General features: G+C 40.5%; 1 protein-coding gene across 3 annotated transcripts; it reads left to right on the plus strand.

Moving 5' to 3' along the window:
- The first annotated feature begins 1,280 nt into the window (after nt 1–1,280).
- LOC114157081 (obscurin-like) lies at nt 1,281–22,914 on the plus strand. Of its 3 annotated transcripts, XM_028037833.1 has the most exons (26): nt 1,281–1,360; nt 2,518–2,553; nt 3,356–3,658; nt 4,446–4,718; nt 5,461–5,760; nt 6,521–6,796; nt 7,161–7,460; nt 7,842–8,114; nt 8,428–8,730; nt 9,254–9,529; nt 9,854–10,156; nt 10,544–10,819; nt 13,476–13,775; nt 14,158–14,433; nt 14,811–15,113; nt 15,477–15,752; nt 16,557–16,859; nt 17,231–17,494; nt 17,787–18,089; nt 18,471–18,746; nt 19,594–19,836; nt 19,944–20,057; nt 20,756–20,806; nt 20,890–20,952; nt 21,042–21,101; nt 21,511–22,914. In XM_028037833.1, exons 1-26 carry the CDS (start codon nt 1,324–1,326, stop codon nt 21,576–21,578), a joined length of 5,856 nt encoding a protein of 1,951 aa, XP_027893634.1. In that variant the 5' UTR covers nt 1,281–1,323; the 3' UTR covers nt 21,579–22,914. The 3 variants fall into 3 exon arrangements, with proteins under 3 accessions (XP_027893634.1, XP_027893635.1, XP_027893636.1); XM_028037834.1 differs by lacking the exons at nt 14,158–14,433; nt 14,811–15,113; XM_028037835.1 differs by lacking the exons at nt 9,254–9,529; nt 9,854–10,156; nt 10,544–10,819; nt 13,476–13,775.
- Nucleotides 22,915–23,184: the final 270 nt, after the last annotated feature.

Here is a 23,184-nt window from a genome sequence, read left to right on the forward strand (position 1 = left end):
TGATTCTTGAACTACAACAAGTATTGCACTTCTTCACAACTTGTTGCTGTAAAGTTTGTTTTGCTGTTAATAAATTTATGTTCCACAAAATGAACGTGGTGTCAGTTGAATTTACACTGTGGGCTTGTTGTTGACATATCGTTGTTTACTCAAACTAAAACTACGACTGGAATAGCAATTAAAATGAGTTAAGTAAAGCAGAATTCAGTGATTGCCACATTAATTTCAGTCAGTTTCATAGGAGCTGCAAAATATTTAAAAATTTTTTTGTAATTAAATAAAGTTAAGTTCCATTTACATACTGAACATAACAGTTTTGCGGAAATTGTTGATATGACTATAGTAAATTAATTAAACAAGTTATTTTTTGAGTGTATTCAAAGGTATTATGATCATTACTGAAGGCCAAGAGGTACAACTGACTTGTTTGCTCTTCTTAACAGGCTGGCAGCAGATGGTAATTCCCTTTTTAGGAAACATGCTTCCTGTAACTTTTAAATTAAACTACAAATTTCTTGTTTGTTGGATCTAATAATTCAGGAAGTTTCTCCTCAGTTTGCTTGTTGACCAAAAGCAGGAAATGAAAACACTGCTTTTTTTTCCCCTTTCCTCTGTCACATTTTCTTGTTCTAGGATTATATTGTGTGTGTGTCTGCAGTTTTTTCATGCACCACTTTTGCAACAAATCAAAATCAGTCATCATTTATAATAAGATAAAAACAGCACTGAAATCAACTTTTGTTGATTTCAGCATGGCTACAAAGTAACACGAACCCATCCACATCTCACTCCTCTCCTACATTTGTTTGCCAGTTTTCCTTTTGATCAAAAACTGACTGAGGGAAAATTCAGACCACATTCAGAATTCACAATTTCACAAACATCCTTCATTTTGTGTATTTAATTTAAAGCTGCACACGGCATGGTCATTTCCACGTTGCCTGTTTGGTCCACATGATGCTGCGGTACGAGCAAATGAAGCAACATTTTAAGGAAACACGGCAATCTGTTACTGAATCTGTCCTCCTGTTTGTCTTTCAGACATGAGGACAGACATTAGTAACACTGTCTCTCTCTCTCTGACTTTTCCTCTCCGTATCTGTCCTCCTGTCCGTGTAAAATGTAATTAAATGACGGTCAGGTTACTGTTAAGATTGCGTTAACCTGACTGGCAACCCTGCTGCCCGTAATTTACTGTAAATGTTACCGTCATTTTTTATTTTGCTACAGTGTGTAGTGCAGTGTCAGCGTTTCTCTTGTGATAAAGGACTATATATCTGCAGGAGTCAGAGGAGCTGCAACGCTTTCTGTCTGGATTTAAGCATGGGCCGCACGTTGCTCTGTGTGCCGGGTGTTGTACGTGAGTAAACCCCCTTTTTCTCATCAGATCATATTTAAAGTGCGAAGAAAAGACGGTTTGTGCTTTAATCAGAGGGACCATCAGAAAATGTATTTCATTTGAAGTCAGTTGGTTGTTTAGTTTGCTGCAGACTGTGTTAACTCTTGCAAACAGTTTGTATTTATCTTAATTATAGGCCAAGAATTCCTTCATAACTGTTCAGACTTTTAGTCTTCGGACTTATTTTACATGTATAGAAAGTTGATTACTATTATTATTATTCAATGTTTAGGAGGACAGAATGGAAGGTTTATTTTAAAATCTATAACAAAAATAACAGCACTCAGTTTTCCCTCAGACATAAAAGCAAAAATACCTTCATGTTTGTCCTTGAGTTAGGTTAGGCAGGACATGTGAAGGTAGGAAAAACCTAAATGTTGTTAACCGCGTGTGAGAAGTAACCAGTCTTGTGGCTTCTGAAATCTGTTTCTGCTGCTGTCTTGGCTGCAAGTCTACATGAGTAAGTGAGGACCCGCTAAGGACATTATTTCTGACGTTTTCATCAGAGGAGCTGTTATCTGAGTTTTCCTCTGGAACTCGTGACTCTGACACATCGTCTTCCAAACTGGTTTCTGCTTCCTCACCTCATAAGACCCTCTGGCACAACAAACCTTGATGCCAGAACCGTCGTCATTGAAACATGGGCTGCTCAGATACCTTTATAATCTTAGAAGGAAACGTAGGAGACTGAGTATTGCAGATCTCATCTTTTTGAAGTTCCAACCATTCTGCAAACATACATAATGTAACCCAGAGGTCATACGGAGGTCAAACAGGGCCTTAACACAGAAATATCCCTCAATGTAATAAAATAACTTGGTGTGTGTGTGTTTAAGTGACAGGAAATGATAACTAGAGCAGTTTTACTATTTCACATACTTCACGGAACAGTCAAAGCCCACCAGCTGTCTGTAGTTAGAACTCAGATTCATTAAATGCTCTCTTTGATCCACGCTACTGGATTTTAAATTCATTTTAAAACACAAAGATTGCATTTGAGCAGTAACTCCAGACGTATTTAAAAAAAAAATCATCAGTAAATGTATGTATTTCTGCAGTCATTTTTAATTTTTTTAAAAATTGTTTGACATCTAACAGAGTTTCAATCTTTGCTCTAGTTCTCGGTGTACTCCTCTGCCGTGGAAACCCGACAGGTAATGGAACATTTTTCTTTTTTACTCTAATATCTTCATTTTGTTTTGCCTCAACCTTTTCGGAGGTGGACTTGCTGGTTCGCTTCGGACAAAAGCCCTGACCTGAATTCCCTTGAGATGCTGCGGCATGACCTTAAAAAAGGTGGTTCATGCTCAAAAAACTTTCCAAAGTAGTTGGGACGAGTGACCAAAATTCCTCCACAGCCCTGCATGCGATTCACCCAAGGTTATCACAAACACCGGATAGCAGTCGTTGAGGCCGAGGGTGGCCCAACCAGATAGTCTTCTTAGGGAGCAATCATCTTTTTCACAAAGGAGCATGTGGGTTAGAAGTTTACTTGTGTTGTCATTGACTAACATTTAGCTTGGTTTGATGCTCTGAAACACTCAGAAACTAGAAATTGAACACCACGCAGCTGACCGAGAAGGCTCAACAGCCGCATTCCTTTCTGAGGAGAAGCACAAAGTTTGGCATGTCGGCTGAGATCCGCAGGAGTTTCTGGAGCTGAGTTGTTCGGACCGTCACAAACCAGCTGTAGTGCAGCGTAAAAACGCCGGCGGAGAGCGGTGAAGACAAACAGGACTCTACTCACGCCCTCCGCAGAGCATTTACAAAGTCCTCAGTAGAGCTGCCGCCATTACTAGAAACCCTACCATTCCCCAAAACACTTAGATGAATTCTACGAAAGCTGAATCTTGTCTTTTTCCCGCTCATTTTGTAGATGTTTTTGTCTTCTAAATACTCACAATGTTACTCAGATCTAACAGTTGGGGGAAAAACCTAAACTATTTCTCTGTCCAGATAAAACGAGGCCTGTCCTGACTGTGTCTCCATCATGGCTGAGTCCCGGAGCCTCAGTGACGCTGAACTGTGAGGTTAAGCCTTCTTCAGCAGGATGGAGGTTCTACTGGTACAAAGCTGTTCCTGAAGCCTCCCAGGACAAATACAAATACGAGCTGGTGCCCGGCAGCGCCGGCGGGACCAAAAACGACCACTACAAAATTAATGGACAGAAACACACGGCAGGATACGCATGCAGAGCTGGACGAGGAACCCCGGAGCTTTTCACTCAGTACAGCGAACCGAAGCTTGTCTGGTCAGGAGGTCAGTGTGTGTTTTTATCCACCATTTCCTTGGTGAACTTTAATGTCTGTGGTCATTTTTGTCATGGAGACAAACGTTTCGACGGAATGTGCCGTTTCATTTGTGTTGGAGGTAACGAAAATGAACAAAAAAGATGCAAAGTATAACTTGTATATAAAACAAAAATAAACAGATTGGAAGGGGTGGAGAAATTGGGAAGATATTCCAATTACATCTGTAGTGATAGTTTTTACCAAACTTGACTTATCAAGCTGATAAGTCAAGTTTGGTAAAAACTTACTAAAGTCAAGCTGATAATACAGCGCTGCAACTGTTGACATCTGCGAAGTGTGTAACAGAGGGAGAAATCCTACAAAACAACATAAAATGTTGATTTTTCTCTTGATATAAAACCCTTTATGTCCTAAATTTAAAATCTTCGCCTGGATATATATATATACAATATATTTTTTGGTTATTTTAATAGTACGCGGTTCTTTAAAAGTCCTGTGAGTAAATATATTTGCCCATTTATCCACAACAATTGGAGCTTTCAATGTGTAGGAAGTTATTTCATTTTACCGTCTATTAAAAGAGGTAAATTTCACACCTTGCTACGGCGGGGGATAAGTTACCGTAATAGCCCAATATTGGCTGGAAAGCGCAACGTCTCCCCTTTCAGAAACCGTTGGAATTTTTCAGGTACCAGTAAGTGTGGCGGAATTACGGTACTGCAGATTTGACTGGGCCTCCGGCGCTGTTCTCGGGACTTATCAGGGTTAATTTGGTGTCTTTGTCCTTGTTTCAGCTTCTCACCCAGCAGCGTCTCTCACACTGAGTCCGATGAAAATAAAGCACTACACCGTCGATGAAATCCAACTGACGTGTAGCGGAAACTCTGCTGTCTGGAAAGTGAGGCGGTTCAGGCAGTACTACCCGTCGGACGCATCGGACTGCTCCGCCTGGGGGAAAATGACTGGACCCACGTGCAGCTTCAGCAGTCGCTGGTACCAGAAGGCGGTGTACTGGTGCGAGTCTGGATCCGGAGAGTTCAGCAACGCAGTCAACGTCACTATACACCGTGGGTTTACGAACCTTTATTTGTGCTTTATGCCATGTTCACCATGTCAAATTAATGAGTTTTCGTCCTTAATTCAGTTTTTTTTTAAGTTGAAGACGTTCATAGTTGCCAGTTTTTTGATGGCAACGAACAGCTAATGTGTTTATCTTAAAGCAGGCTCGTGTACGTTTCAGTTTTAAGAGAGCTTAATCTTGTCTTTTAAATCCTCGCGCTTTTTTTTCCACACAATTTGGAAACGTCATCGACGGTCAAACGCCCCAGTGAGGTTTCCCTCCCCACCCGCTTCAAATCAGGCAAAATTGGTGTCAAGTGTTTGTGCGGCAAAACATTTCGCTTGTGCCGCTGTCATTTTGAAGATTTTAAGACATATTTCCAGAGGTCATGAAAGGTCAACCAGCGCCCCTCACACCTCCACCTTGTCCAAATAAAACAAAATCAGCAAAAAATTTTCGTTTGTTTCATTAGATATTAATAAAAGTTAATGATTACCTTAATTAATTAATGATTAATGATATGAATGAAAGTTTAAAGGTCAAAAAGTCAACCAGCAAATGACCTTTAAACTTTCATTAGTATCTTCAAAGCCAAAGCAGCACTAACAAAAATTTCTGCTGCACAATCCAGCCCAAAAGCAGTCGAGTTTTGTCAGGTCTTTCAAACGCATACAATGTTACTCAGATCTAACAAAGGATGTCTCATGTTTTTATTAGGAACAAACCCCTAAACTATTTCTATCCAACAGCACCGAGGGCAGTCCTGACTGTGTCTCCATTATGGCTGAGTCCCAAAGCCCCGATAACTCTGAGCTGTCAGGTGGAACCTCCGTCGACATTATGGAGGTACTACTGGTACAGAGCCGTTCCCGACCAGTCGAAGTACAGCTACAGATACGACCCACTGCGCGGTACTCATAAAGGGACTGCAACCAACTCGTACGCCACTCAGGGACAGAAGCACACAGCAGGATACACATGCAGAGCTGGAAGAGGAGACCCGGAGATCTTCACTGATTACAGTAAAATCACACTGAGCTGGTCCGCAGGTCAGTGTGATTCTGATGTGTGTGATTATTTCCTTCATGAAAACAAATGGTTAATTTGTGATAGAGGCAGAAAAAAGAAACAATGTATTTGGACTGGAAAAAAATACAAAGTATAATTGATAAAAACAAAGGACTGATTGGACAGAATGTAGAAATGGTGAAGCTAATGGTTACTTGTTATAAGATAAATTTATCAAAAAAAATGAATCCTTTTATGCTTTGAGTTCACTACACGGACAGCTATCTAAAAGCCATTTTCTTGTTTATTTTTATGTTATACATACACACAGACCACTGAAGTTGACACTAGTGCATCATACAATACACTATCAACTACTGGCCATCCACCCAAAGAGGAAGAACATTTTTGTTAAATCCAACATGGCAGACAGACAAAAATAAAACAAAATAAGTCCTTCCTTGCAGGTAAAAAAAAAACATATATTGTGGCATCAAGTAACTCTTAAAGAACAATACTACTGATGTATTTTCCAAATAACAACTTTGTATTTGGAGAAAATTACAACTGAACACCTAGAAAAAAAATCCCCACCTTTTTTTTATGCCTTAAGAAAATCAAAAACACTCTGGAAAAAAAATTGTGATGTAAAGGATCATAATTCATGCATGAAATTGTTTATTATTTTAAATTCTCAGGGTCGACAATATATTGTTGCACCTGAAGGGGAAAAAAAGACATGGTTGCCATCCGATTACCTTCTTGATTTCCTGTCTTGTCTCCGCGTTTCTCGTATTCCAGAATCTCATCCGGCAGCTTCTCTCACGGTGAGTCCTACCAGGGAGAAACTTTTCACGGGCGATGAAGTCCAGCTGAAGTGCAGCGGGAGCCCCGGCTCCTGGAGAGTGAGGAGGTTCAGACAGTCGTCCTACAACTCGGACGTGTCCGACTGCTTCAGCTGGGGCACCATGTCCGGCTCCTTGTGTACCTTCCGCAGTCGCTGGCAGCAAACCGCCGTGTACTGGTGCGAGTCTGGATCGGGACAGCTGAGCAACGCGATCAACATCACCATACACGGTAAAACCCCACGTTAAAGCCACAAACTGGAATTTTATGTGCAAGACCAGCACAAAGTGGTATACAACTGTGAAGTGGAAAGAAAGTGATACATGATTCTAAACATTTTTGAAAATTGCACAATACGACCATACTATACTTTTGTTGGGTTTTGCTTCTACCAGCTTTGCACATCTGGTGACTGAAACTGGTCTGGTTTGATTTCCATGCCGTCACCATTTAGTGTTTCTGTTTGGAAAAAAAAAGTAACAACCATGTTTCAATTCTAGTCTTATTTACTTTTTCTATTATTATTTCTGTCAGCTCAGATGAAACAAACTATGAAACAAATTATGAAACAGAGTCAACTATTTCTCTTCTCCAGCCGCACCGAAGGCTGTCCTGACTGTGTCTATGCAATGGGCGAGTCCTGGAGCCTCGGTGACTCTGAGCTGTGAGGTTAAGCCTTCGTCACCAGGATGGAAGTTCTACTGGTACAAAGCTGTTCCTGAACAGCCCGACACCTACAAATACCTCCCACTGAATGAGGGAACCCATGACACGCTACAGGACTCCTACGTCGTCCATGATCAGAAACACACGGCAGGGTACGCATGTAGAGCCGGATGGGGAGTCCCAGAGTATTTCACCAATTACAGCGAGCCAAAGATCGTCTGGTCTGCAGGTCGGTGTGATTCATATTGATGATTCCTTTTGATAACGTCATGTCTGTGTCTCATTTCAACTGGAATGCTGCTTAACTTATGATAAAAGTTGTGAAAAGAAAAAAAAACCCTTCAAGATAAAAAAAAAAAAAATACCAAGTATGATTGGTAAAAACAAAAGACTTGGCAAGTTGGAGAAATTTTGAAAATATTAGAATCACCTGTCTATAAAAAAAAAAAAGATTCGTCAAAAGTAATTAGTTATCGTCATCAACTTCTTAAGATGGACCTGCTGAAATCTGCGACGTCCAGAAGGAGAAATCCTCCCAAAATGACACAAAATGCAAACCGTGTCCCATTTTCAGTTGGTTTATTTTGCCTCTTTGTTTCTTGTTCTCCAGATTCTCACCCGTCAGCAGCTCTCACGGTGAGTCCTGCCAGAGACAACCTTTACACTGTCGATGAAGTCCAGCTGACATGCACAGGAAGCTCTGGGGTCTGGAGAGTGAGGCGGTTCAGACCGTACTACCAGTCAGATGTATCGGACTGCTCCGTCTGGGGGACAATGACTGAATCCTCGTGCATCTTCAGCAGTCCCCAGTACCACAAAGGAGTGTACTGGTGTGAGTCTGGATCAGGAGAGTTCAGCAATGCAGTCAACATCACAATACACGGTAAGTTCACTTATGTTTTTTTAAATTTTTTTCTCCTATCAAATTTTATACCGTGTTGTCGAGGTCGATTACTGACAGTTGCCTATATTCAAAGTTAAAGAATTTCATATCAGTTAGTTTGGTAACATTGCACAGCTTTTATAAAAGAGCCAAGTCTTTTCATTTTAAAATGTTTCTATTGATTGTTTTTGTTTTAGAGATGGCATTGTCTTGTAGATGTTACTCAAATCTAACGGAGAATGTCACATGTCTTTACTGTGAAGGGGAGGGGGTGAGAAAAAAACCCAAAAAACTAAACTATTCCTCTGTCCAGCTACGCCGAAGCCAGTCCTGACTGTGTCTACATCGTGGCTGAGTCCTGGAGCCTCAGTGACTCTGAGCTGCGACATTAAACCCGCATCTGCAGAATGGAGGTTCTACTGGAACAAAGCCGTTCCCGATCTGCCGCAGAACAAGTACAGATACGAGCTGCTGTCTGACAGCGTCAGCGGGACCGCTCAGGCGTCCTACGTCGTCCACGGAGAGACGCACACGGCTGTGTACGCCTGCAGGGCTGGAAGAGAAAAAGGGCAGTATTTCACCGATTACAGTGAACCAAAGTTTGTCTGGTCCGCAGGTCAGTGTGCTTCTATTCAATAAACTTAATTTGGGAAGCCGTGTTAGGAAACTCTGAGTAGAAGTAACTTACTCAGAGTAAACCTACCCAGCTCTGTGATACTCTGGGTTTACGGTAACAGAACAGGAGATATCAACAGGGTTATCACAACAATTTTAACAAAAATTAAATACATAAAGCAATATTGTTTCTATTGTCGATGTAGTGTGGGAGGGACAAGGTCAATGCGTGACTGTGATTTTGTAGACAATTAGTTATATTCTTGAGAGGGTCCAAATAAAAGGAGGATAATTTTATTTGTCTGAACAAAAAACATCTAAATCTATTTTTACCCGAGAGCAACAAGGAACACTTCATGAAATGAACGAGCAATTCAGTTACTTTCACTTATCCCGGTTTCTGAAAACCAAGGCCCAGAAGGAAGAAAAAATCCCTTCAAACTATCCTAAAACGGCGAGGATGCATCATTTTTCATCGAACTTCCTTTTGATTTCTTTTGGTCTCTGCGTTGCTTTTATTCCAGATTCTAACCCAGCAGCGTCTCTCACAGTGAGTCCTGACAGAGACAAACTTTACATCGTTGACGACATCCAGCTGAAATGTACAGGCAGCTCTGGTGACTGGAGAGTGAGGCGGTTTAGACAATCATACTACAAGGCAGATTTATCGGACTGCTCCAGCTGGGGAACAATGGCCGGACCCTTGTGCACCTTTAGCAATCCCGTCTACCGCAGAGCAGTGTACTGGTGTGAGTCTGGATCTGGACAGTTCAGCAATGCGGTCAACATCACTGTAGAATGTAGGTTTATTTACGTGTTTGTTTGCTACTCTGTTGTCTGTGTTGTTCGTTAATGATATTCAGCTTTCGTCCTGAGTTCTGTTTAACGTTGGAGAAGTTCATGGCAGTCATTTTGAGAATATCGCACAACTTTTAATGCCTTTATTTTAAAGAAGTTGTATCCATGTTTCAGTTTGAAGAAAGTTGAGTCTTCTCCTTTTAAGCTGCTTAAAAGGAGAGTTACATTTTTTTGTACAGTTTTGAGATTCTGGTAGTATTACTCAGATCTAACAGAGAATTTCACACGTCCCGACTGTGAAAAGCAAAATGATTTCCTTTCTCCAGCTGCACCAAAGCCCCAGCTGACTGTGTCTCCATCATGGCTGAGTCCTGGAGTCTCGGTGACTCTAATCTGTGAGGTTAAACCTTCTTCTACGGGATGGAGGTTCTACTGGTACAAAGCTGTTCCTCATCTCTCAAAGAAGAGCTACAAATATGATCCACTGCCTGACGTTACCGCAGGGACTGTAGAGAACGTCTACATCGTCTATGGACAGACGCACACAGCAGGATACGTATGCAGAGGTGGAAAACAAAACCCAGAGCTTTTCACCGAGTACAGTGAACCAAAGATTGTCTGGTCTGCAGGTCAGTGTGATTCTGTAGAGCAAACTTCTTTATTATTGTCTTTGCTGACCTAATGTCTGTGATATTTCCCGTCATTAAAACGGATTTTAACTGAAAATGTTTAATAAACGTTTAGAGAAAAGAAACCTTAAAAACACGGGGACGGGAAAAGTATAATTGATATAATCAAAAGAGTGATTTGAAGTGGTTAAGAAATAGTGAAGATAATACGATTTTTTGTTTTGAGATGGATTCAACAAACTGATTAATTAGCTTCATTGTTTTTTTATACTCTCGGGTTTGAGAATACAGTGGCGCACCTCTAATTTTCCGAAAACTAAAAATCAGAACTTTTTGCTCAAACTTTCTCTTGTCTTCTTTTTCGTCTCTGTGTTTGTCGTTCTCCAGCTTCCAATCCGGAAGCGTCTCTCACCGTGAGTCCCGAGAGAAAGAAACTTTTCACCAATGAGAAAATCCAACTGATCTGCACGGGACGCTTGGCTGACTGGAGAGTGAGGAGGTTTCGACAATCGTACTACCAGTCGGACTCGTCCAACTGCACCGTCTGGGGGAAGATGACCGGCTCCTCGTGCACCTTCACAAGTCCAGAGAGCGACGAAGCGGTGTACTGGTGTGAGTCCGGATCGGGAGAGTTCAGCAATGCGGTCAACATCACTTTAAAACGTAGGTTTCCTTGCATGTTTTTATTTGCCGAGGGCTGGCGGTGAGTCAGAAACGCAGCGCGAGAGGCGAAGCCAGGCTTGACGTAGCGCGATCGCCTCGTCTCTGTTCTCTCGAAGACCAAGCCAGACTCGGGAGGTGAGGTTGTGTCAAGCCAGGCTTAAGTAATTCAGATAAAAAGCGCGTCGACTGATTTCTTCAACAGACTACGAGACCGTTCACACGTTCACAGAGGCTAATTGATAAATTGCGTAAGCCATGCTTCATGCCAGACTAGTAACTTCTTTTCTTGAGAAACTGAAGCACAAATGCTCGATAAGGAAGCTGCTGCTACAGCAGTGACAGAATAACAGGTTGACCGAATGCCTAAAACGTAAATTTCTTAACCAATGCTGTTTACTGAAAGACATCACATTCTTACAATTCATGGCGTTGCCTTTCATCTTCTCAAATGAAACACTTCAAACTTATAAATGAACAGAAGAAGTCAATATTATCATGTGTGAATCAAACAACAGATTCATTCATAATGAGAGCAGATGTTATAAGAACATTTGACAGTATGTTAAATGTCAAATTAGTACAAGTGACTTGCACTAATGATTCAAAAAAGTCTGTGTGTGGCCTTTTTTTGTTTTTAGTTTTAACAAAACACGTTAACTTCGTGTTTCAGTTTTGATTCCTCCATTTATTTTGAAAGGACACATTTCAGTTGTAACTGTGTGCAAATGCAACGTATTGGCAATCAAAACAAAAAACAAAAACAGAATATAAGTGTAATTTAGTTGACGAAATGTATCTTGTGATTAGCAACGCCCTTGATGGAGACGCAGGGTATGGTTATGGTGTAATGACATGGGTTAAACATTGTGTAAATTAAACTGTGTATTCTTTTTAACTACATGCCAAAATTAATGTTATTTTAAATTGTAAACAATTTGCGGGTTTATTTCTATTAAAAAAACAAATTTATCAGTCAGGTGTCATCCTTTATCCGGAGAAAGGGGGCACAAGTGGACACTTTCTGAGGCGTTTGCAGGCACATCGTAGGTTCTGTCCCATCCACATTAAAATCTAGGGATTTTAATGTGAAGTGTGTAAAAATGACTTACAAAACTTCTATTATTGACTTTTGTTTCATGTTTTGTATTGCAATAGGTGATCAGCTCAATCCAAAACCAAAAGAAATGGTCTAATAATATAATGAAAAGTATCCAGCAGCATCCAGTGCTTGATACATTTTCTGTTGTGGAAAATGTATCGAGCCTAGACTCTATGGAAGAATGTTAGTGCTAAAATGTTACATGCGAAATTCAATAGAAATCACTGGTAACTAGGTCGAGGCTGTGATCTGCTTTACTTAAACTATCACTATTTAATAGCTTTAGCAAACTGCAGTTCTTGCTAATGCACTTTAAAAAATGTTTTTGTAATATTAAGTCATTCATATTTCAAATGAATCACTTGGGATCAAGTTGCTGTTCCTACACTTTCACCAAACATTAGACCATCCTGATTAGTTTTCTACTTTCCATCCATCCTCACATAATCCTTGTTTGAAGCAGCCTTTAGTGTGAAGGGTGGCGTGGCAGTATGAGGGGAGGCGAAGGAGAGGAAATAGAAGTAATCAGTTCTATTTTTGACCAAATCATTTACGCAGACACAAACAGAAAATGACAACAAGAAATCATTTTTCCGCCATCACTTTGGCGCCCTCTCTTACACAACACCCCTATGTGGTGCATATAGAGCATAACCTGGTTTTGCTCCACAGAGTCGGGTGCTGATGCGTCGTGCGGTAACTTATATGGTTTGACTTCATTACACCACCTTCCATATCCTCTCAACACATGCAATAGTCTATTAAAATCTTGTCTGTCAAACTTAAAACAACAGCCGTCTTAAGGAACACAATCGAACAAAGCATATAGATCATAATAAAACTGATGATAAGCATCGTAATGTTAACATTAACTTTATTGCCATGATGTGGTATTTTAATGTAGGCTGATATAAATGACCAGAACAGACAGAGAAGAAAACAAAGTCACTGACAAAACGTGTTTGTTTCTGACCACTGTGGATGAACAGATGAGGAACCAGAATTGACCAAACCTGGGCTTTTCGCCAAAGCAGGATAGCGAATTAAGCTCTCAGATTCATGTTATAATAATGAGTTATAAGTCTAAACCTTTTGAGCAAGTGTCAGGTTCAATGTTGAAGGATGAACTGATGCCTCCATGTGAAGCCTGACTTTATCTCCTACCGTGGGTCTTGGAGTTCTGCATTTGTGAAACAGTCCTCTGGTTTTGCGTAAATCCCGTCTGGGTTCTTTCCGCATGTAGCTTGCATGTTCTCCCTGCGCATACACTGTTTCTCTCCAGACACTCCGGCTTCCTGCCACTATCCAAAAGCATGACTGTTAGGTTAATCGGTTTATCTAAAATTGATTAAACGCGTGAACGATTGTTGGTCCCGTCTGTCTCTGTGATGCCCAGCGACGGACTGGAGATGCCTCTCGCCTGATGACCTTTGCAGATGACATTTCTGTCACTTGGACCTGTTATTGTCTTTTAAATGCTAGTAATGTAGCTCAGATCTTGCAGAGGATGTCACATGTCTTTACCATTAAACAAACTAAACTATTTCTTTTCTCCAGCTGCACCAAGGCCCCAGCTGACTGTGTCTCCATCATGGCCGAGTCCTGGCGACTCAGTGACTCTGAGCTGTGAGGCTGAACCTCCATCAGCAGGATGGAGGTTCTACTGGTATAAAGCTGTTCCAGATCTATCTAATGGCTACACATATGATCTGCTGGCCGATAGCATTAAGGGGACTGTGCAGGACTTCTATGTCGTTCACGGTCAGACACACACAGCGGGGTACGCATGCAGAGCTGGAGTCGGAAACCCACAGATCTTCACCAATTACAGTGAGCCAAAGATCGTCTGGTCAGCAGGTCAGTGTGTTTGAAAGAACTGCTTTATCTGCGATCATTTCTGTCACGAAAACAAGTACTAATTTCATCCGAAAAATGCTGTTTGATGTACGTTGGAAGTCGAGAAACGGAGCAAAGAAAACATGGGGATTGAAAAACAAAACACAAAGTACGACTGACAAAACCAAAGAAACTGGATAGGGCAGAGAAATTAAAGATATTAGGGTTACTTCTCTAAATATAGATTTATCAAGCTAATTAATTAGCTTATCAATAATCTTTGGATTGAAAGTACAGAGTTGAACTTGTTGAAATCTGTAGAGTGACATACAGAAGGAGAAACCCTCGGAAATGACGTAAAAACACAGAACATGTATCATTCTCAGTTGACTTTCTCTTGCAGATTCTCACCCAGCAGCGTCTCTCGCAGTGAGTCCTGACAGAGAAAAATTTTACATCGTTGACGACATCCAGCTGAAATGTACAGGACGCTCTGCTGACTGGAGAGTGAGGCGGTTTAGCTATTCACACGACCAGTCAGACTCATCCGACTGCTCCAGCTGGGGAACAATGACTGGATCCTCGTGTACCTTCAGCAGTCCTGAGCAGCGCAGAGCAGTGTACTGGTGTGAGTCTGGATCAGGAGAGTTCAGCAATGCGGTCAACATCACTGTAAACTGTACGTTTATTTACGTTATTTTTTTTCCCTCCTGACTTTAAAGATTTGTCGTCCATGTCAGTTTATGATATTTGCCTTTTGTCCTGAGTTCTGCTCACAGTTTGACTACTTAGCAACCGTATGGATAGCATTGCACGACTTGTAATGCCTTTATTTTAAAGCAGCGGCATCCATGTTTTAGTTCTATGAATCTAAGAACTCTTAGTTTCTAAGACTCTTGCAATCTACGAGACTTTAAGAACCTATAAATTTCTTATTTATTTATTTTTTTGTATAAACATTTGTGGACGATGCCATTCAATAGTAGCAATGTTACTCAGAACTAACAAACGATGTCACATGTTTTCACATGTCACATAAACTATTTCTCTGTTCAGATGCACCAAAGCCCACACTGTTTGTGTCTCCATCATGGCCGAGTCCTGGAGCCTCAGTGACTCTAAGATGTGAAGTTGAACCTCCATCTGCGGAATGGAGGTTCTACTGGTATAAAGCTGTTCCTGATCTTTCACAGAACAACTACACACATGATCCACTGTCTGACGTTACCGTAGGGACTGTAGAGAACGTCTACATCGTCTTTGGACAGAAAAACACAGCAGGATTTTCATGTAGAGCCGGAAAACAAAACCCTGAGTATTTCACTGCTTACAGTGAGCCAAGGTTTGTCTGGTCTGCAGGTCAGTGTGATTCCATTTTATGAATTTTTTTATCGTTCCCTTTGTTAACTTAATGTCTGGGATCATTTCTGTCGATAAAACAAATACCCGTTTTGAGTGAAAATGTGTAATTTTATGTCTGAGCTAGAGAAATGAAACATAGAAACATGGCGACTAAAAGCGTCAAAGTAGAATTGATGAAAACAAAAGAGTGATTTGAAATAGTGAAGATTATTCACTTGCTTTAAGATGGATTCATCAAGCTAATTAATTAGCAACATTTTTTTAAATTCTCAGGATTTCAAAAGCAGTTTAAGCGTAGAATGTGAATCATTTTCATCAAACTTCCTCTTGATTTCTTTTGGTCTCTGCGTTTCTTTCCAGATTCTAACCCAGCAGCGTCTCTCACAGTGAGTCCTGACAGAGACAAACTTTACGTCGTTGACGACATCCAGCTGAAATGTACAGGAAGCTCTGCTGACTGGAGAGTGAGGCGGTTTAGACAATCATACGACCAGTCAGACGTATCAGACTGCTCCAGCTGGGGAACAATGACCAGATCCTCGTGTATGTTCAGCGATCTCCAGTACAGCGTAGCTCTGTACTGGTGTGAGTCTGGATCAGGAGAGTTCAGCAACGCAGTCAACATCACCATAAACTGTAGGTTTATTTACATTTTTCTTTCTTCTGATTTTCAATGTCTTTATCATTGTTTTCCGTGCTAATTATATGTTTAGTTTTGTTCCGAGTTACACTTTTCAAGTTTGTCAGAAGTGGAGGGTTGATGGTGAAAATTCTGATGAAGGAAGTTTCTCCTTCTGCGTCGACACTTCGAAACGTTTCAAACAAACCAGGAGAATTATTATGAGGCACGTTTTAGAGGTGGGGTTAGATCCGAAGTATTGATAACTCTGGTCAACAGCCAAACGATTGTTTGGGGTTTTTCAATTCTTTTAGGATCATTTTGATGTACTGAATCCAAAGGTCATGTTGGTTTTGCTCAATCAAGTCAACTTTTGGAACTAAGCTACTGTACATATCAGTTTGGGATATTGATGAAAAAGTACTTGTTCCATTGGCAGATTATTTCACTTATAACAAGTCATCTTTCCCATGTTATAAGTTAATTTATCTGCCAATGGAACAAGTACTTTTCCATCAATATTAAGGAATCATTTACCTAAGATGAGCTCCTATATCTTGCTGAAAAGTTACTTTTAAGTTAACTTGTCTTACTTCAGGTTCACTAACACTGGAAACTAGATCAAAAATACTTGGTAAGATTTTGTGATTTTTGCAGTGAGAAAGGCATCTTTTCTTTTTAAAAGTTATTTGACTTAACTTGATATATGTTGTTGTCTTTTAAATACTAGTAAGTATCTAACAGAGGATGTCCCGTCTCTTTCCACGTGTGGGGGGAAAAAAAAAACAAAAAAAAAAAACTAAACTATTTCTCCTGTCCAGTTGTACAAACGCCCCGACTGACTGTGTCTCCGTCGTGGCTGAGTCCCGACGCCGCGGTGACTCTGCGCTGCGAGGTGGAGCCTCAGTCTGCAGGAAGGAGGTTCTACTGGTACAAAGCTGCTCCTGATTTGTCGCAGATTAAATTCAAATATGATTTGCTGCCTGACAGTGTCGATGGGACAGTAGAGAACTCCTTCGTCATTCACGAACAGAAACACACAGCAGGATACGCGTGTATAGCCGGATGGGAAAACGTAGAGTATTCCACTAATTACAGTGAACCACAGTTTGTCTGGTCAGCTGGTCAGTATGTTTCTGTTTAATAAACACATTTACAATTCCCTTTGTTGAATGTAGACCTGCGGTCATTTCTGTCCGTAAAACGCAGTCGTTTTAATTGAACTGTTGTTTAATTTATGCTAAAGGTAAAAAACAAAGCATAATTCATAAAGACGAAAGATTCATTAGAGCATAAACAGAGAAGCTCGTAGAATTGTTTAAAGATGGATTTAAACGAATCAATCAGCTTCATTTATTAGCTTCTCGGGATTGAAAATACATCGCTGTTAAAATTCGTAAAGTCATTTACAGAATCCTTCAGAATATCAGAACTCAGAACATGTACGATTTTCATGTTGATTTTCTCTTGGTTTATTTTGTCTCTCGTATTCCAGATGCTCACCCAGCAGCGTCTCTCACAGTGAGTCCCGTCAGAGAAAAACTTTTCACTTTCGACGAAGTCCATCTGTCCTGCACAGGAAGCTCTGCTGAGTGGAGAGTGAAGAGGCTCACAGAATCGTCCTACTCGGACTGCTCCATCTGGGGGATAATGATCGGATCCCTGTGCAGCTTCAGCAGCCGCTGGTTCCATAAAGCAGTGTACTGGTGTGAGTCTGGATCCGGAGAGTTCAGCAACGCAGTGAACATCACTATACACCGTAGGTTAATTTATGGTTTTTAATCATCTGACATTCACTTCTTTTTTTTTTGTACCATGCTGTCGATGTCAGTTCATCAATTTTCAGGTTTGAGTTGCTTGATGTTGAAGAACAAAGGAATCAACTTGATAACATTTTGGAGTCGTTTGTTTGTCCCAACGAAGAAATAAGCGAAGAAAGCCGAGTCTTGTCTTTTTTAGCATTTCTTTTAGTTAACGTTGTTGCACAGCTTGGCTGTATTAAATTTCACATCTATTTACAAATGAAAAAAATCTAAACTGTTTCTGTCCAGTTGCACCGATGCTTCACCTGACTGTGTCTCCATCATGGCTGAGTCACGGAGCCTCAGTGAACCTGAACTGTGAGGTGGATCCTCCGTCCGAAGGATATAGGTTCTACTGGTACGAAGCTGTTCCTGATCTATCAAGAAATGGCTACAGATATGAGCTACTGCCTGATAACGTCAACGGGACGAGGCAGGACTCCCTCGTCATTCATGGACAGAGGCACACAGCAGGATATGCATGTAGGGTGGGATATGGAAACCCAGAGTTTCTCTCTCGATACAGTGAACCAAAGTTTGTCTGTTCTCCAGGTCAGTGCGTTTCTCTTCTTACAATTAACTCGTTTTTGTGATTTAGCAACCTGACCTCCCTACTTGTGGTTTTTACCACACAGGTTGGTAAAAGTAAAAACGTAGAGATATGACTTTATCGTTGGAAAAGAACGGAAAGTATTTTTAAAGGGTATAAAAAGAGGAGAGGATGATTTGTAGTGATTTATTTTTTTCGTCCATGACCAACTATCAATGTTTGTTTAAAGATTTTAGTTCAAAAAATGTTTTTTTTTTCCTTTACTTGGACACCATGAAAGGTTTTAATTTGAAACCATAAATTCTGATTCTGAATTGAGGACTTGTTTCTTCCCTTTTCCTTTCTATTTACACTGATTCCTCCGTTCATGTTGTTTTATTTAGTCTCCCGTCCAGCAGCTTCTCTCTCAGTGAGTCCTGACAGAGAGCAACACTTCACCTCTGAGTCTGTGACTCTGAACTGTGGAGGAAACTCTACTGAGTGGAGAGTGATGGTGACGAGTGAATTAAGCTTCTCATCGTACACCGACTCCTGCTCCACCTGGGGGGCAATGAATGGATCCTTGTGTACCTTCAGCAGTCCTCAGTACTCTAAAGCAACGTTGTGGTGCGAGTCTGAATCAGGAGAGCTCAGCAACGCAGTCAACCTCACTGTACAAGGTACAGCCTGTGTGTGGCTTTTTATTCAGTGCAGCAGCTTTATCATCTCTGCTAGCCCTACAGAATTTAACAGAAAAAGTGTAAAATATCTTAATCATATTTAATCTTATCTATAATCAAGTTTTTATTCTACTAACAAGTTGCCTATTAGTCTTATTAAGGTTTCACTTTAATTTCCTACTTTAAAAAAATGCCCTAAACGCATCAGGCGAGCTGCTCCTCCTCAGGACCTGCTGTACAAATTCAGCTCCCCTTTTTGTCAAAGATGCAATGCAACGGGCCAAATGTTTGTCGACTTACATAACAAACATTTTCTTCTTCTGTGGTGTAGAGAATTAATTTAAATTAGATTGTCTGAAAAGCGCCCGCCACGTTTTTATGTGACCTTTTTGGATGTAGATTTAGTTTCAGGGTGTCGAGATCACAACACAAATTGTTCCCAAACTTTGAAATCACCTTCGATTTTGATTACAGTCAACTATTGGCTATCATGGCCAGCGTTTCCGCGTGCTCTGGGGAAGTTGACCTCTGCGACAGTAAATGTTGACGTGCATTTACAAAATGCAATAAACGGTAGTATCAAAAAGTAGTCATCGTTTGGACACTTTTACCCTTTTGGATTGATTTTAAAAATCAACCCTAGTCAACAAAGTTTGGCTTTTTGCCAAAACAGACATTCTCTGTTAAAAATCAAACACAAAATGTTTCTGTGCTGATAAACATTGTGAAAAATTAGTATATATTTGTCAAAAAATATCTATGTTGAGTTTGTCCTTCATAACTTCCTCCAATTGTCTCCAGCAGCTGATTTCTGGCTGAAGTTTAATATCTTCTGACTGGTTTGCAGATGAAGATCTTCTCCTGGTGAGCCCCGTCCATCCTGTGACTGAAGGAGCTTCTGTTACTCTGAGCTGCATAACGAGAGAAGAAAACAAACTTTCTAATGTGACTTTCTATCACAACAACAAACTGAGACAAAATGACGACAGAGGAGAGCTGAATATCTCTGCAGTGTCTCAGTCAGATGAAGGTTTCTACAAGTGTGAACATTCAGGAAAAGTTTCTTCACAGAGCTGGGTGGCTGTTGAAGGTGAAGCAGAGTTAAGGCACTGTCTGTGATTTTACAAATGGGGCGACTGTTTCATTTATTTCGAGAGAAATTTTTAATACTTTTCTTTTTTTTTTTCGCTTTGCCAGCTGTTTTAAAACAGAGCAGCTCTTCATTTCCTGTAATGTGGGCCGTCGGACCGGTTTGTGGAATCGTCCTTGTTGTTCTCCTGCTGCTTCTGATTCGCTTCATAAGGTTCAAAGGTCAGACTTTCATTTTCTTATGAAGTACCAATAGTTAATGTTTGATAAGTCACACTCACTTGCCAGCAATCTCATGGTAGAAATAAACAGAAGAGAAACACTTTGAACATATAATCATTTTGCTATAAATACAAGTAATTTAAGGGTGTGTTCACACCAGGAAAGAAAGTCCTTTGATCCAGACCAAAAGCGGACTTTATTTTATTTTTTCATTTGGTGTGGTTTGCATTTAATTTGTAAACAAAGCCGGTTGACAATCGAAGGTCCAGATCGAGGCCGGTCTGCGTTCACACCCAAAGCGAACCGTGACAGAATTCACTTGGAAGCACAAAATGTGGACGAAATGCCCGGACCAATGCGGGAAACGAACTCTGGTTCCTTTAAACCCGACCGAATGTGTCAGGCGTGAATACCCCTTTAGTGTGATCACTGAAGGTGTCATTAGATTATTATGGATTTAGTAAAGTCAACTTTGAAGCACTTACTGATATTTTTTTAAATAAATTGTGTTTTGCTTTTTGTGATAGCTACAAAAGCTTTTATTATTATTATTTGTAGCTAATCTACAAATATAAACAAAATGTTTTGTGTTTAGTTTTCAACTGATAAATTCTGCTCTATAAAAAGCCAAACTCAAATAAAATGAATATGTCATGATACAATTGTGAAAAGAAATCCTTTGCGTTGCATTTTATTAGGCACTTCCTACTTCTACGACTTAGTGAGACCCACTAAAGAACCTGAAAACGGTAAGTTTACCTGCTGAAAATGTGAGATTTCCAAGAAAAGAATGACATCAAGATGACTGAAGTTATGTGTTAATTTGTTACAGATCCAAAGAAAGGTCAAAGCATCTCCTACTCTCTCCTAAACTTTAAAAACACTGGAAACATGAGTGAGTTCCTCCAATGTTGTGGGGTTAAATAATATGTTCTGAAAGTTTCATTTTCAAAACTTTTATTGCTTTTTTTCCCCTCATGTCAGGGTGCTATCTGGAACCAGATGACAGCCCTGTCAATTATGACTTGAGAGTAGGAGCTGCAGGTACAGTCAGCAGAAACAGAAACCATTGGACATCATTTGGTTAGAAATTGTCAGAACTTATTCATGTTCAAGGTTTTCAATAGTTGTGGGTTTGGACTACAGGTTCAGTTACTCAGATTCAACATCTTTCATTCACTTTGTCCTTGTTTGAGTTTTAAGATGTTTCTGTTTGGAAACGGTCATGTTTCAGTTTTAACCAATCAGAATCTCACATGGCTGTATGGGCTCAAAACATCCAGAGCATCTGACACAACCCAAACACTTGTTTGACGATAGGAATGCTTGTTTAAATTTAATATTTGTTGAGTATTTCAGGCTCAAATGCAGTATTATCTTCACGGTTAAGATCTATTTGACATTTGTCCTAGTCCATGCAACTGTCTCACCTGATTCCTCTCTGCATTTACAGGAAGGTCCAGTTCAGCAGCAGCCAACGCAGCCGTTTACTCTGAAGTGAAATCGGACTCTGGATATTGATGATGCTGTTTGGACTGAATACTAGAGGGGTTTGTTCCAAAAGACAGCTTTAGATATATATTTTCATATGTACTTAAGTGAGTTATGATCCGGATATTGAAATATTTAATTCAAGATTGGTTCGAGAAAGCAATGTAATATTCCAATGTGAAACAAAACGCCTCCCAGTCATGGAGAAAATAACAAAGACAAAAATACAGGATATGGTAAAATGTACCTTATTTCAAGATGAAATCAGAAATAGGTGCATTTATCATTTATCCACATTGGACTATAAAATAAAAAACTAAACCCGACGTAAAAAGGAGCGGATTTACAGATTAGGAATGTTATTTTACAAAGGGAGAGATTGAGGTTTACATTCTGGCTGTATAGTTTTAAGTGACCACAGGGCAACAAAAACAAATGTATATCACAACATGGGCCAGTGGAGGCTTCTGATATGGGTGACACGGGCAACCGCCCAGGGTGGCATCTTCTAGGGGGCAGCCTATGCTCTGCCAACCCTTGCGGTGTCCCCCGCTCTCACAATCGAGGGATCTGAATAAAGCACCTTCACCCCCAACTTGATAGACTGACGAATATGCCTAGTTTGTTTACGTAACGGCATAGTGAAAGGGTGAGGGGTTACTGTGGTCGCACATGTTTCCGAGTTAATCAGAAACATGATAAAGAGAGGAAGTCCCAGATTGTATAACTGCATAACATAAAAAGAGCAGTAACAGTGGGACTTTAACAATGACTTTGAAGAACGACGTCTTCCTGATGCTTGAAGAGTCATTACACGTGGAAGGAATATTTACCGACTAGAGCAACAAGCAGGTGCAGCTCAAGTAATGATGATGGGTTTGTTGCACAAGCCTGGGTGTAAAAATGTCGAGCGTTTGGTTTTTCGTAACCACCTGCTGACATGTCACGAGTTAGTGGATTTCTGAACTTCCTGCCGAGTAGTGTCGAGCGACGGCCTCAGTCTGTGTTGCCATGGACGACCGAGCCGTCACCGTCCATGATGGCTCAGCCTTTAATGAAAAGGCTAAAGATTGATGAGATGAATGTTTCATAATGCACATTTTGAAGCCAATCTATTATGTTTACTTGTTGACCAGATGTGTTATGTTATAAGATATTAAGTGGAAGGAAATCTTTGTATTGTGATGATTACTGAAGGCCGTTCCTGCTGTCACGGTTAAGTTATATCAAATGATTCTTTGCTGTTTCTTGGCTCTGACTTGCTAATCACATAATGTTAAGTGAAAATAATTTTTTTTATATCTGTAATGAAAATTTGAGTTTGTGGTGATTTTCACATCGGCAATAAAAACTTGAATCTGTGAAATGCATGAGTGTGCATTAACTAAGACAAGATGAGCTTGACCTTGGTATGAGAACGGTCAGATAAGGGAGCAGGCAAGGCGGCCTCGGATCAGCTGTAAGGGACAGAGAAGCAAACTGTAACTAGGCCAGAGGGAAGAACGTTTTCGCCCCCAAAGCATCGTTACTGGACAAGAGCTGGACAATGTGCCAGAATCTCACCAACCGAAAGCAGCAGACAACTGACAAATCTGATCAATTGACACATAAAAACCAGGACAAGAAAGAACCTCCC

Source organism: Xiphophorus couchianus, chromosome 14 (genome assembly GCF_001444195.1).
Source record: "Xiphophorus couchianus chromosome 14, X_couchianus-1.0, whole genome shotgun sequence".
NCBI classification, from domain to species: Eukaryota; Metazoa; Chordata; class Actinopteri; order Cyprinodontiformes; family Poeciliidae; genus Xiphophorus; species Xiphophorus couchianus.